Below are 15248 nucleotides of genomic sequence, written 5' to 3' on the forward strand. Positions count from 1 at the left end.
CTCTGCAAATGTCCGTGATATTCTTTGAGCGCTGGGTGCAGAAGCAGCTGTCTCCTATGTCCGTGTTATCTCTGTGGTGAAAAACTGCAAGTTTGTCCGAGAACTCTCGGAATACTGAGCGGCAGGCCATAAATAAACCCCTCACGTACCATGGATTTTATGGAACCTACGATGAACTCCAGCCCGTTAAATAGCAATGGGGAATGCGCTGAATACACCGACACTTTTGACGATGATGTTGCTGGGTCAGTCATGAATGGTAAGTATTTCTTCATCGTACAGCTTTCATTAAAACGGTAAAAGTTGCGCTCTCGCGCTATGTGTATATGACATACTGATATATATATATATATATATATATATATATATATATATATATATATATATATATATATATATATATATTGTAGAATGCATACAACGTTGCATATTCAGTCACCATAGTATAATAATCTGTATTGTGACTAATGTAATGTACACGTCCTTGTTTGCTGCATTTACGCATGATCTAACACAATCGCTTCTTTCCACAGTAACGGGCTGCACTGTCAACACACGCCTTTATCGTATCTCATGCAATAAGTACGGTACCAACAGTGTTGCAAAAAATAAGACTGCCATATTTACACCTGCAAATTTCCAAGCTCCATCTCTTATATTGACTTCCGGAAATGCGGTGTTTACGTAACTGTTTACATTCCTGACAAGCACTTTGCCGTAATGTAGGCTTCCTTTTGAGCCACATATGTGAACGCCCTTAACCCTCTAAAACCTCAACTGTGAACAGAAATTCTGAGACTCAGTAAGTGTGAAAGAGTGTGAACGAATGTGAACGGGGTCTTGGACTGATTGTGGCTGTACTATTTGAGTAGATGGCACAGGAAACGATTAGGTACCAGGAAGTCGTGAATTGAACTATTAATCTGTAGCTGTAGTATTTAAAGTGATTTATGAGCATTAATTTAAAACACAAAAACGATTGCATTTAGTATACAGTAGTCTATATGCGGAACAGTTATAAAAATTGGTTTTAAACCATGTAATAATCATGTTAAACTGTGTTTGACTGGCTCAGATGTTCTGCAGTCTGCATTTGTGATACACATGTAATATCCTTTCTCAAATAAGCCAGCCGTCAATCAATGCCCTGCAGGTGGAACTTACAAAAAATATTAGAAGCCTTTCATCAGTGGTATTCAAGGGTGCAATTTCTATTTGCATACATAGTCGACGCAGTTCAATTATCTAGACCTGTTTAATTAGCAAAATAGATACATCAATAAATACATATTTAATAAGTAAAACAAAACAAACGTTTTCACAATGCCAAATACTCTAGTACTGTTAAAGCACTGGGATCAGGGGCTGTGTGAATAAACAGACCCAAATATAAAGTCTACCGGAAATGTTATCTCCTTAACGTTTATCTTGCCGCAGTGTCTCGTATTTATCTTACTGACTGCTTGTGGTTATATGACATTGTTTTTCTTCACTTTGTGATGTTGGTGACGTTACAGTATATGAATGTAGCTTGTTGAGTGTCAATGGAATCTGACTGACTCACATTCTTCATCCCTGCGTGTGGCACAATGAGCAGCGGGATGTAACTCAGGGGCGTATTGCGCAAATCAGAAACTTGGGAGTTTCCAATCAGAAAGAAACACAAGGGCTAGTATAACAACATTTGAAAAAAACAACAATACTGTAGTCTCAAATGCTTTCTTCCAAGTGTCTCTTTTCACAAAGGCAGACACAGCGCCTTAAAAAACTTAAAACCAAATTGAAGACAAGGGACAGGCTGGCGTTTTTTTTTTTTTTAATTGGTTGTTTGCGTGCAAACCAAGCACTTCCTCAATGTTGTAGTGGGAAATGCTATTGCTTTTGCTTTATTGCCTAACGCTGTGGTTCTGCCTCCTGCGTCATGAACAGGTCTGACCGATACTCTTTTTCATTTGTGAAGCGGTACGTATTCCGGCAGCGCAATACACAATGGAATAATAGAAGGTTGCTGAGATTTTAAAAAAGTAACCTTTTTTTAATGATTATTATTATTTCCTTCTAAATTGACAAGGGGGTAAATAATATGCAACTCGTTTACTTTTTATTGACGACCCCGTTTTCATGTGCTGATATTTTCATATGGACACACGTGTCAATACATTTGCATCAGAAATTGGTTTAAATGTATTTAGGAGTTTCATTATTTGAATTCGCGTTTGATAAGTAAGTGTAGGTTTATATAGCGGCTAAATGTTGAAACAAGTTATGGAAAAAAAAAAAAACGTATCGTGAAGTACGGGATTTTAATTTATTTTGTTAAAAACAAAACAAAAAACAGTAGCGTCCTTTTAACAGGAAAATAAATGATAGCTTTTCACCTTATTCCGATTTGTTGAGGGAATTACAATTCAAAGGGGAGAAATCCCTAGTCACAGTAACACCAGAGCATACTTCTAATCTCCTAGACAAATATACTGTGAACAAACACTCAATAAGACTAGTATGCCGTATTTTATTTATTTATTTATTTATTTATTTTTGTTATATAAGTTCTCGTCCAGGATTTTCAAGATTGGCTTTGCTTTGTGGTTCTGTGTGCTGAATTTTCTGTGGAAGCTGTATGTGTGGGTGAAGGTCCCTGGGGCTTCCCTAATACCCCGTGAAAGAGTCCCTACATTTGTTGGAAACTAGACAGACGGGAATTTAGCTCCTCCTCGTTTCTGTTCATACGCTTCCATCACGCTTCTGGGTTTCTTTTAAACAGAAAGTGGCAGAGGTGGAATGCAGGGTGTCACATCGCTCGCAGACGTACGAATAATGTTAGTTCACCAATGTTTCATTTCAGGGGCAGTAAAGACAAGACGTTATGGAGTACGCGAATGAAAACGCTGGGATAGAACTACTGTTGGCTCACATGAATTTGGAGGATTTTATTGACGTTATGGGAAATCTTTATCCACCTGAAGACACTGCAATCTTTGAGGAGAGCTTGGTGTCAATGACCCAAGAAGAAATGGATGACATTGAGGAGACTGCCAGTTCATTGCTGCTGGATAATGGCGATGATGACAAACCCAGTTTGCTGAGGGTCTGTATGAAATATGGAACAGTTAATGACTTGTTATCTTTTGCAAACTGGGTGTCAAACACACCGCAGACTGCTCTTCAGCACCTGAAACAGGAGATGGGTGTAGTGCTGAATAAGGTAAGCTGATGTTGATCAAAACTGAAGTTTTATTGCACTCTTAATATGTGCTTACGTCACTATTACATTGAATTTCATGTTTTGTTTGTGGTGTCTTATCTGTTGACATTGTTATATACACAGCTATCAATTCATCTGCAAATGCTGTAAAACACAGTAGCCCAGTTTTACTTGTGCAGTTATGTAAGGCCCTGTTGTAAACTAATCACAAGATGAATGAATTCCTGTGTCCTGTGGGGTAAGGGGTTATAATAGTAGAAGTAGATATAAGCAACATTGTGTATACAGTATTCTATGATGCTTTTTGCTAATGCATAGATTGAATTAATACATATTGTATTTGAGGAGTCTTTTAGATTCGTTGCCACTTTGCAAAAGCTGCTGCTTTAAAAACAATGTCTAGTGATTAATACTGTAAAGCATCCTGTATGTGTTTCTGTTTTTAAACAGCAGAGATACATGGGCATACAAAGAGGACATACAGCACTGTATCTGCCATTCATAGTTCACAATTGTGTGTACAAGAGTTGCTCCTCACATGACTTGAGTATTAGTGTGATTAATTAAGCATCCTCTTGAGGGCTGCTTCTGCTGTTACTGTCCCATAAACCATTTCTGAGAGATTCTTTATTCAGTGTTAGAATACTCCTAGGAAAATATGTAGCTTTACCCCATTGGCAGCCATTGTAAGACCTTTACCAGTATTGTACAATTAAGCTTTAATCAGCGATACAGTTCACACACTGTGGCGTAGTGGGCCTGATTTTTGTTCTGTTTGAACCAGTGCAAAGTTTGTTGATCACACCTGTCCGTCAAACAGTCTGCCACACTCTGTAGGATGAACAAAATAGCTGCTTTGGTCTTGCACCGATCTTCACAAAACCTTATTCGTAACTCCTACCCTCCTGTAGACGTTTTTGGATTGCAGTTTACTGTAATCAGCAAATAATGTGGGCACACTTTAGAAAAGTGTAGCTGAAAGTATGCAGTTCAGGGACTGCAATTAGGAGGAGCAGCTGAATGTGCCTCCACTGGTTTGCGGTTTAAAGACCAAATCAAGGCAGCCTCGCACAATGCCAGCAGTACTTGGTTTCCTGCTGGTTTGCACTACATGTAATCTCTGTACCTTTATGAAAGTACTGCGTAGAAAGAGGTTGGCAGTTTCTGATCCGAGAACACAGGAATTCAGCTTCTCTGGCTTCTCAGTTTCTGCTCACCTTCCCTTTCCCAGAAGGACATGGCAGTAAAGAACGGGCGCTATCAGATTGACTCAGATGTGATGCTGTTTCCATGGAAACTGACCTACAGGAACATTGGCTCGGATCACATTCCCAGGGGAGCTTTCGGGAAAGTCCACCTGGCTCAGGACACTCAGACGAGAAAACGAATGGCATGCAAACTGGTATGTGATACCCAGGAATGTACACTTTCTAGGTGAAAGGTCATGCATTTCCCTGCCCCATAGAAAGTGTCATAGCATAAATTATATCAAGAGAAAAACAGCAAGGAGTGTATTACAAAGCTGCGTAATTCCATAAACGCAATAATAAAGCAAGAAAAAAATAGAGCAGAGAGATCTTTTTGTGGTATTTACGGTTAATTAGTAGAGAACTAAATGTACGGGTGCATTTTAGTAAAATGTACGCAGTAATAAGGCTCTAGGTTGTGGTAAAACTGCTTTGTCAGATTTGTAGGATGTCAAAAGCACAATTATATTGCGGTAAAGGGGAATATCTTTAACAGAATGCAGTATATAATTGATAAAAACAAACAGAAAGAAGGACCATTACTTTTTAACTGCAGTGTCTTAAAATGGGATAAATTACATGAGTGCAGTTAGACTGTAGCTTAAATAAACTATAGTGTATATTTCAATATGTTACACCAGTTTAGCATTGCAGTCGCGGCTGCACAAGTGATTCAGTAATCTACAGAAACCATATTGGTAAGCAACCTTCTTACGGGACACTACAATGCATGTACAGTGTGTAATTTGTTACTGTACTTCTGCTGTCATTAACATGACAAAGGTAATCACAGTGGTTTAAGTGCTGTTACTCTACAGACACTTTATATAATTTTGATAGCTGTTCCAGTTACAATGAAAGCTAGACTGCTAGGCTGAGCACCGCTGCTGTGGTCAGACATGTAACACAAAGCTCTCGGTTTCAGTCAAGATAGATCTGCAGATTCGTTTTTAAAAAAGATTTTGTCCCAAAGCACAGCATATCATTACACTGTCTCAGACCATAAAATACGTTTTGATCTACATGTACTGAAGCTTTACCCCAAATACTATACAGCTGAAACAGGCCTTTACACAGAGACCCCAAATTTAACATTGAACGACTGTTGTCTGGACCTGGAAAAACCCAAATGACTGAATAATTTCTCGTTGAGGACAGGAAACAAGAATGGAATCTGAAAGTAACATATTTACCACTCAGGAAACTCGGAGGAAACTCCCTTTACAGTATAAGTACTGGCTGAAATGTAAGCCCCTGTAATTATTAGTAGGGCCCAAAAATGCTTTGACCCTCCCTCTAAACTGTAAATCAGGGTTTGTCCCTTGTTTTTGTGTGGTTAAGGTCACAAATCAAAATGTGTGTGTGTGTGTGTGTGTGTATATATATTATATATAAAGAAAAAGCAGATTACAAAATTACTAAAGAATTGATTTTCTTATATCTTTTATTTTTGAGGATTTCTTTTGGTTTACTTCCTTAATGGTAAATGCCAAAGTAAATATAACATCAAACCAAAAGTCGTAATTGTTTAGAAACTACACTGGGGACCATATTCGCAAAGTATTTGTCAAGTTAGCACTTTTTTTGTAAAACCTAAAACACACTCCTTGTTACAAAACTAGCAAGACATGTTTTTAAGGTCAACATTTGTTCTCTTTTGAGAAAATCGGTGTAAACTTTGCATAGTGGTAATTGCTTGGTGAATTTGATTTTATGGTGGACCATGCTAATTTCTCTGATTACACTGAAAATAAGACATAATGCCAACCCTTTACCAAATTAGCTTTATCTGTGATCCCTACATTCCAGATTCCTGTGGAACATTTCAGACCAGCTGATGTTGAAATCCAAGCCCGGTTCCGCCACGAGAACATTGCAGAGCTGTACGGAGCCCTGCTGTGGGACGAGTCTATCCACCTGTTCATGGAGGCAGGAGAAGGGGGTTCAGTCATGGAAAAGCTGGAGAGCTGCGGGCCCATGAGAGAGTTTGAGATCATCTGGGTCACCAAACAGGTTCTCAAAGCCCTTGACTACCTGCATTCCCATAATGTTATACACCACGATATCAAACGTGAGCAATCCTTCCTGATTTTACAGCTTTGCAATTTGCAGCTTGTTTACAAACGGGGACATTTACCATTTAGTCCTGCAGGATGACTGAAGTAGTTTTTTTTAGAAGTAGTCAGTAGTTGTTTCTTGATGAAAGAAATGCACAGTCCTTTTCTTCAGATATTAGTTTGGTTTATTCAGTATATACAGGTTTAATTCCGGAAACAAAAAGAACGCTCAAAGCAAAACAGTACAGATCACACTCTCATAGGCAAACTGCATGGTGCAAAACTTAAGTTCAAAACAAAACATAACAGAACAAAATAATACAATGGAATACTGTAGGTTTGATCCTGTAGGACTTTCTCGTTCGACAAGTCTCCAATACTAGTCTTAATGAAAGAGAGAAGTGAGCTGTGCTGAGTGCACCTTGATTAAGTAGCCACTGACCTCAGCCCCACCCTCCTTTCTTCTCTTTGTGGGTTCAATCACCCCGGGCAACCCCCTGTGGAGAGTCTCATGTACGTGTCATAAAGAAAACTGGTTCTGACTCACATTACCTAAGATGGTGTTGTCTTGGTGTGGCCCTTTGTTCCTTTATGCTTAACCTATGTTATCTCTTGTGCTCATCGGTTCCTCCAGCAATGTGCGATTTTTATTCCAGCAGTCAGACAGTTGTCGTCAGTGCAATGAAATGCAGACTTGCAATCTCGCATTTACCAGTTACTATAACTCCTCTGATAATCTCCTTTTACTAGGAGTGTACAAACCTGCAAACATGTGTGTCTTATATTGCATTCAAACTTCTTTCCATGTTATCCAACAATGACCACTGCGCACATCTTCTTCATGAAGAATCGAACCGCTCAGTAATTACACGGAGCTGCATGCTTATATTTGTATAAATAGGGCTGATAAGAATTTTGTTTTTTTAACAAGGTGATCCTGGAACCCACAGCAGTGTGTTGTTATAAAGCTACACTAAAATACATAAAGAATAACACATTGGTTGTTAAGGGTAAAATTAGTACCTAATTACAAATAGAGAAGCGTACATATACACATCTAGCAGTAAATGGACAAGATAAGAACTAGCTTAATTGCATGACTGATTTACCAGGTGCTCTGCAGAAGACTGCACACACCTGTGAGCTAACCTTCAGCTGTAATACAAATAGGGTTACAAATACAAATGTAGTAACCATGGCAAATGCTACTACTGTATGTACTATAACCACGTTGCAGCAGCTGATGCAGATAACTGCAGTATCACAATAACTTTCATTTACCAACTAATAACTACTGGAAATGTGACCCATATTTCATAGACACAGTACTGTATGTGTGTATTGCAGTTAAATTAGCTGTGTTCATTGAAATCATCAATACCGGATCTTTTTTTGACTCTTTCATTGCTTCATCTGGTAAACTAGATAGCTGCATTACTGAGACACTGTCACTGAAATAGATAAGCAGTAGAAGTGGAATTTCCTGTCACCATGGTAACTTGCATGGTCATTTTGCTACAATGCCTTGCCTTGTTTAAACCATGCTTATCCACACTTTAGTATGCTTTTTTTTGTCATGCTATGGCCATGGTTTCCTATACTTTTTAAAAGATGTAATGCATTGAGCATTTACTGTATAAAGCTCCACACAAAGGGCGGTCATGCTGCTCTTTGTGTGTACATGAGCAATTAAGAGAAGGAATGCTGAAGCTTAACTTGCTTGGTTCATTTTGTTACAGCCAGCAACATTGTGCTGATGTCGGCAAAAGCTGTTCTGGTGGATTTTGGACTCAGTGTGCAGATGACAGAAGATGTGTATATACCGAGGGATCTTCGTGGGACAGAGGTAAGCAGTGCCACTGTCCACGTGCTTGTTAACAACACAAGGAGCAGTCCTGGTGCTCTTTCAATTTCATTTCAACATCACAGTTCTCCCCCTGGGGTCATAGTGTCCAGATTATAGCACTCCCATGTACGCTGTATACTAACACCTATGATGCTCCCTGACAGATCCCACGAGAGGAGCAGAGGGGAGCTGCTCAATGTTTGGCTCTTTGTTATAAAAGCATAATACCTCAATGTATTGGCCTTGTGCATGCAAGAAAAAAAAAAAAAAAACAGCTACAAACCCATGGAATTGTGGGGGGTTTTTTGGGCTTTGAGGGACTCTCACTTCTCACTAAAAATAGACTTGGAGGGATTGTGCAAATAATTATTAGGGTTTTAAACCATCTCTGGGCAAACAAAACAGGTTTTTTGAGGGCTTCTTGTTTGCCAAAGTAACATTCTTTCTGTAAAGTAATTGGTTATGTAACTCCATGGGATTCAGAAGTGTTTGAGACAATAATAGATCTGTTGCTCGATGTGTTCGTGACATTCACTTCCGGTCATGTAAAACCAGTTACTTGTGTTGAGCTGTTTAAGAGAGTAAAATGAAGCTTTGGTGACAAGAGCAGAAAGTCCACAGTACCTGAAGGAAATGTAAATACCAGACCCTGCAGAACCTAGGGGTTTCACAGAGAAGAATTCCCAGATTTTTCTATGAGAAGCTAAGAACTGATAATGGACTGAGCTGTTTGGTTTTCAGAGCAGCTAGAAGCAGTGGTGCAGGTTCCCTCACAATGTGATGTGCACATGTCTCGCTTTCTTTATCTCAGTTCCTGGAAGCCACGCTGCACTTCACAAACATTTAACCCTGTTCTGCAACAGTTTGCAGTTGTAGAACAGCTAATACTGCCAAGAAGTCAATCACTAGACCAGATCTACCAGAAATGTCGCTCCAAGACACCCTGGTAAACAATAAATTGTCATTACAATGGGCCCAGTTTTAAAATTTCTGTTTAATAATTTTCTACAGGAAACATTTGGGGTTAGAGAGTTAGTTGTGTTCTTAATATGATTTGATTTTAAAGATTTCACTTTAGTACAGGTTTGAGTTGCTGCCTAGCACTATCGGAGGACTTCAATAAGGAGGGGAAAGCAGAGTTTAATTTGTCCTGTCTAATTGTCATTGACATTTTTTTCTAGCTCTACATGAGCCCTGAGGTGGTCCTTTGCAGAGGCCATACAACAAAGTCTGATATTTACAGCCTGGGTGCAACAGTCATTCACATGCAGACTGGCAGTCCTCCCTGGGTGAAGAGATACCCACGCTCAGCCTACCCCTCCTACCTGTACATTGTAGGTATCATTGTCAGGGTTACTGGAAATCACTTTGAACCCTCTTTTAATTGAATTCCTTTATCCACAGCATGGGCATGCTGTATGCAGTGTGTGATTTATTTTTTATTGCTTTGTCCACATTTATAAAAGTTTCCAAAATGTGTTTACTGTGCATTTATGTGGTTAGCCATTTTTTTGACCAAGTGATGTTTGGTAAAAAGTAATTTGCTGTTCCCATACTTTACGCTTGCAACTGTCATAAAACAAAATTTAAAAAAACGAAAAAACTTTGCAGGTATTTTTAAAAGAAATCAAATTCTGTAGCAGTTGTCACAGCTGTTTAATGAAGGTAAAAGTCACGTTATCACAAAGAACTAAAGAAAGCACTGGTAACTAGCCCTTTAAAAAGAGTTATTGCTGTATATGAAAAGCATGCTAAAAGCCGAATCAATAATATGCAGTAACTGTAATATACTGCACTGGGGTGTTTCCAGATTTGTTATAATGTATTTTAATTGATAATGGTGTGATGGTTCCTTTTCTTCCTGTTGTCCTAGCATGAGTTAAAAACATATCTCAGTTTCATGCATGCTTCTCAGTTCTGTATTTTGAATAAATGAAACCAAAAATAAAGGCTGTTCCTCATGCTACTTCTTTTTTTTTTTTTTTTTCTTAGAGGGCTGATAATAGATTATTGGCTAGCAAGTGCTTCTATACCCAAGATTCAACACACCTGCTGATGTTTCATTAGGAATAGTCTTGGATCCAACCATGCTAATCATTGTCAGTAGTTCACATACTATACAAAGCATTACTTTGGTAGAGTCATCGTAAAGTTTAGTAAAGAATAGTGAAATAATGTAGAAGCATCAGTTGGTAAATGCATAGTGTAAGCCAGTAAATGCATAGTAAACTGCACCATTACAGTGGTTCATTTTTATAAAGGTCAGCCACATACTTGACCAGCAAGCAGTAAATGGTTTCGATTCCTCTTTAGATCCACAAGCAGGCCCCGCCTTTGGAGGACGTTGCTGAAGACTGCAGCCCTGCCATGAGGCGGTTCCTGGAAGGAGCTCTGGAGAGGAACCCCCATCACCGTCTGTGTGCATCGGAGCTGCTGAAGGACGAGGCTTTACACCCTCCCAGAGAGGAGCAGCCGCGCTGCTGGAGCCTGGACTCGGCTCTCTGTGACAAAACCCGTCTGCTGCTGAGGCAGGAGTCCGAGCTGCCTGACACCACAAGTGGTGCGTATAGCGGAACCTCACGTTTCAGGGGGGGGGGGGTCCACTGGCTCTGTAGAACCACCGTGTTGAAATGTGTTTCTCAAATAATCCCTATGCCTGAAAAAACATCCATGCTAAATCAGCTCTGAACTGACCAATGTTCTTTGGATCTCTTCCAACAAAAGTCTGATGAGACTTACTACTGGTTGGATAATTCCTGTAATTCAGAATGAATTTAAGAGGAACCTGATTCTGCAGATTTTTATCACATTATAATTTTAGAAACACCTCATGTACGTGTTGTTGTAGAAAAGCAGAACTAGTAGAACAAGTGGAATTTACCCACCTCTGCATAATATTAATTGCGTCTTCATTTGTTTATGGATTACCACCAGCAGGTGGATATATTGACAAAAATATTGACACAGTTGTGTGAAATGCAAATGTAAAGGTCAGCCATTTAGTAAACGGGTTCCAGACATGAAGACACTTTCCTTATGCAGCTGCAGATTTACACTTAAAACAAAATCTTCAAATGTGTTTCATTTTTATGTATATTTAGTACATTATGTGTATGCAACAGCTTAAACAGAATAACTTGCTTTGTATGATTCAGCGTGGTGTATTGCTTCGGTCTATTGTTGTAAATCCTGGCCTTACAAAGTAAGAAGAGTGTGAATGCTTCTGCATGTTTATCATTAATAAATGTGAACATGGTATTTAAGTTAGCCATGTGCTAGTACAGAGTATAGCTTGTCCGATGTAGAGAGTACATGGCAGTTATTTCTGTACATATGCATGTCAAAATGTATTAGACTTAATTATTAAAAAAGTAAAATGTGAAAATACAACTTTCAGCTTAAAGCTATGACTGGGTGTCAAAACAGGGCTCCGGTATTTCATCTTGAATTACAGCACCGTATTGATTAGCCTTTCAGATGAGCGGGCAAGATTTTGTGGCACAAACACTTACGGGAATCAATCTTTTCTTGCAGGTTCTTCAATATGCAGCAATGAGGAGTCAATGGCCATAAAGAGAAAAGGATCTTTGTATATTGACCTGGGAGCACTGGCTGGGTATTACAACATTGTAAGAGGACCTCCAGCGTCTGAATACGGCTAGCGGCACCCGCAGAGCCACCCTTCTGAACAAGTATCTGTGAAGATCTCATTCACTGTACACTCCTGAGTCAGTGCTGTGGCAGTTAAACACTTCAGTTTTATCAGCTGCCGTAGCTGGTATTAGCACTGCTGTGTACCGCAGAAGAATGAGGTTGAGTCACAAGTGAAACTGATGTTATTCCAAGTGAGGAACTGAGATTGTGTCTAGGTGTATGGCTTATATATTTTCTACTTCTGCTTAAGAACGTTGTTGAAAATATTATTTTGTAAAATATTATCAGTATAAAAAAACTCCACAGGACTATAGGCACATGTTAAAGAGATTCATGCTTGTATGCCTGCAACTAAAACTACCAGTAATTCAAACAAACTGGTAAACCAACAATCTCTGGCTTGTGATTACTATGGTAAATGGTAATCCAGTCATATTTTACTGTGACATTGAATATGATTGTAGGACACTGTAGCTTAAATATGTGGGAAGGCAATGAACTATAATAAAAAATAAAAAAAAACTAAGAATAATATATACAAATATAGAACCATTATTGGCACATTATAGCCCGATTTGGTTCTAGTACTGCTCATGAAAAATCTGTGAGCCTTTTTAAATATAAGACTCTTTAAATATTTGTAATAGAAAACGATGTGTGCTGTACTTTTATTTTGGTTTAATTTAGTTTGCTGAATATCTGTTTATTCAGCAAACAGTGCTTCAGGCCTGTAATATCTGGTTATTATATTCAGGCCTGTAATATCTGGTTTATTCAGAATGTAAGTTTGACTTATTAGTGTCTCGTTGTTCCTATGGAAACAGCCTCTGTGTTAGTGTGTAATTGTTGTGTAGATTACCAAATGTTATATTTAACATGCAACATGTTTGTATAAAGAAATTTATGAATTTTATAGCTTTGTACTGTACATCCTATTGGGTGGGAATGTGAATACTATGCATTGTTTAGCATTATTTCTTTAAATACACAATTATGGACAAAAGTTTTGCATCACCCTATAGAATTCGCTAATTGTGCTTAATAAAGTCGAATGAAACCTGCTGAATAATGTTATATTAACATATTGTAGTTTTCCATATACTTTTTTGAACAATGTGACATTTTAAAATCTGACATGAAATACTGTACAACTATTGATGGCTTCCGGTAGACTTTTGTGATATCCTTTTGTCGTTTAAAAAAAAAAAAAAAAAAAATCTCAATCCTAAAATTGTAGGTGATGCAAATCTTTTGGCCAGAGCTGTAGACTATTTTTCTTCCACAATTGATTTGTTATGATTAGAAGTACATTATGTATTGAAATAGGCTACACTGTGAATTAAAGAAAATATTTTATTGTGCTGTGATTGTCAATAAAACAGATTGCATACAACTAACTGGAGTTTCTGTTTCCACAGTTATATGTAAGCTGAGAACGCCGTACAATTTTCTGGCACTGCCACCCTACACGTGACTGCAACATTCAAACAATATAACAATAAAAGCACTGCTTACTGATTTTGAATTGCAATCAAACCCAGATTACTGGACAATACCTTGGTAGCTGTCTGTATAGTTCTAATCATGGTTCTATGGCGTGAACTGTAATAGACAGTTTTACTTTTAATATATTACAGTTACAAGTTATTGAAGAAGACTAACTAGTTACAGTAACATTATTTGAAAGACATGTAACGGGTTACAGTTACAAATAGTTACTTCTCATGCACAGCTTATATATTTTTGTTCAGGCTGCACTTTAAAATATTGCAGATCAGCTATCAAACAGACTCCTCTGCCATCATTTTCTAGCAAGATTAAAAGCAAAGCGCAGTCATGTGACATGTAAGGTTTGACTTGTACTGTTGGCGACCTTTCTGATTCCCATGTTGTGCATTGGCAGTAGCCATTTTTTTCAAATGTAATTAAACTTAACTTTTTTTTCACATAAAATGTAATGCGTTACAAAGCCACTTTCTCACCTCAGCCATGATGTAAACAAGTTATATGGATGTGATACTGTCTGATTCCTCTGTCTAGATTTAACTGATACTGTGCTGCACATATTTTTGGATTACAACTCCAGGCTTGTGCCTGCTCTTTGGACAGACAGGGCACTTCAGACTTCTGTAAAGTTTTTTTTTTTTTCTTCACAATAACATCTTGCAATGACATAGGTTTTTTTTTTGTGACATAAAGAAAAATGTATTTTATAAAAATAAACCCTTTTATTTGAAATGAAGCATTTGCATTATATGTATGTAATAAGGTCAGACAGGTTGTCTGTATACGTCGAATATACAGACACCTCGGGGTGTCTCCACTAGATGAAGTAAGTTTTAGGGCAAAAAAATGTAGTTTTTTTTTACATTAAATATCCTTATGCCAATATAGGGTCCACAAAAGTAGTCAAATGTATAACGTTGAACTACACATTAAATTAAGCTGAGTAAATTGATTGAATTGAAACATGCAAAAATAAGTCAATATTTATTTTTTATGTGTTGAATTGAATTTTACATTGCCATTGAAAAGTCATTTTTCAAGTTCTGTCGGTGAGGGGTGGATAATGTGCAGAAGTGTCTATTTGTGTTTTTCTGTAGCTTTTACAAACCACTAAAAATACATTATTTGAAGTGATAAAGTCAGGGTGAATGAGTATAAAGACAGCAATTTTATTTTGTAATTGATTTTGTATTTTTTTCTGTTTTGCTATCTTCCAGTTCATTTAATTGTTCTTCATCCTAATCGGCATGTCTATTTACTACTTTTGAGATTTTTTTTGGTAATTGGTCACTCAGTTTTATAGTCACTGTACATCTGTAACTGTACCAAGATGGCTACTGGTACTTTAAATTCTGTTTAATCTATTTTCACTTTTTTCGACAGAGAATTCCATAAACAGGGAGCGCGGTGCCTGAATGCCCTCCCTGCCTCCCACAGTTCGGAATGCCCTCCTTGTCTCCCACAGTTCGGAATGCCCTCCTTGTCTCCCACAGTTATGAGCAGAGCTGTCTGCATGGTCAGTAGTCTTGCACAGGAAGAGCTTAGAGAACGGGCTGGAATGCATTCAGAGAACAGGCGTGAAAGGCTCTGATAAGCATGTTGTCAGTTGATGCCTCAACGCTGCTTTTTGGAGTGGGATAAATGTGAGCGGCGTGAAGTGGTGTTTAGACAGGAAAGTAGGGAAACAATCACAGTTAGGGTGTTGGCAGCAATTATTTTGGGTCAGCTTCATT

General features: G+C 38.1%; 1 protein-coding gene across 3 annotated transcripts; it reads left to right on the forward strand.

Annotated features, from left to right (window-relative positions):
• Positions 1–243: 243 nt before the first annotated feature.
• On the forward strand, positions 244–13055 carry LOC121314104 (mitogen-activated protein kinase kinase kinase 8-like). 3 transcript variants are annotated; one of them, XM_041247011.1, is made up of 8 exons: positions 244–259; positions 2846–3205; positions 4437–4607; positions 6262–6523; positions 8249–8355; positions 9537–9689; positions 10669–10915; positions 11890–13055. In XM_041247011.1, the coding sequence occupies exons 2-8, from the start codon at positions 2867–2869 to the stop codon at positions 12015–12017; spliced, it is 1407 nt and encodes a 468-aa protein (XP_041102945.1). In that variant the 5' UTR covers positions 244–259; positions 2846–2866; the 3' UTR covers positions 12018–13055. The 3 variants fall into 3 exon arrangements, with proteins under 3 accessions (XP_041102945.1, XP_041102942.1, XP_041102943.1); XM_041247008.1 differs by lacking the exon at positions 244–259 and adding an exon at positions 1648–1962; XM_041247009.1 differs by lacking the exon at positions 244–259 and adding an exon at positions 1990–2024.
• Positions 13056–15248: the final 2193 nt, after the last annotated feature.

Source organism: Polyodon spathula, chromosome 4, assembly GCF_017654505.1.
Source record: "Polyodon spathula isolate WHYD16114869_AA chromosome 4, ASM1765450v1, whole genome shotgun sequence".
NCBI classification, from domain to species: domain Eukaryota; kingdom Metazoa; phylum Chordata; class Actinopteri; order Acipenseriformes; family Polyodontidae; genus Polyodon; species Polyodon spathula.

Excerpts from the sequence above, each read along its gene's own strand:
- LOC121314104 (XM_041247011.1), top strand. The coding sequence starts at position 2,867 with ATGGAGTACGCGAATGAAAACGCTGGGATAGAACTACTGTTGGCTCAC. Across the intron at positions 4,608-6,261 it reads AACGAATGGCATGCAAACTG|ATTCCTGTGGAACATTTCAG; the intron begins GTATGTGATACC and ends CCTACATTCCAG. Across the intron at positions 10,916-11,889 it reads GCTGCCTGACACCACAAGTG|GTTCTTCAATATGCAGCAAT; the intron begins GTGCGTATAGCG and ends CTTTTCTTGCAG.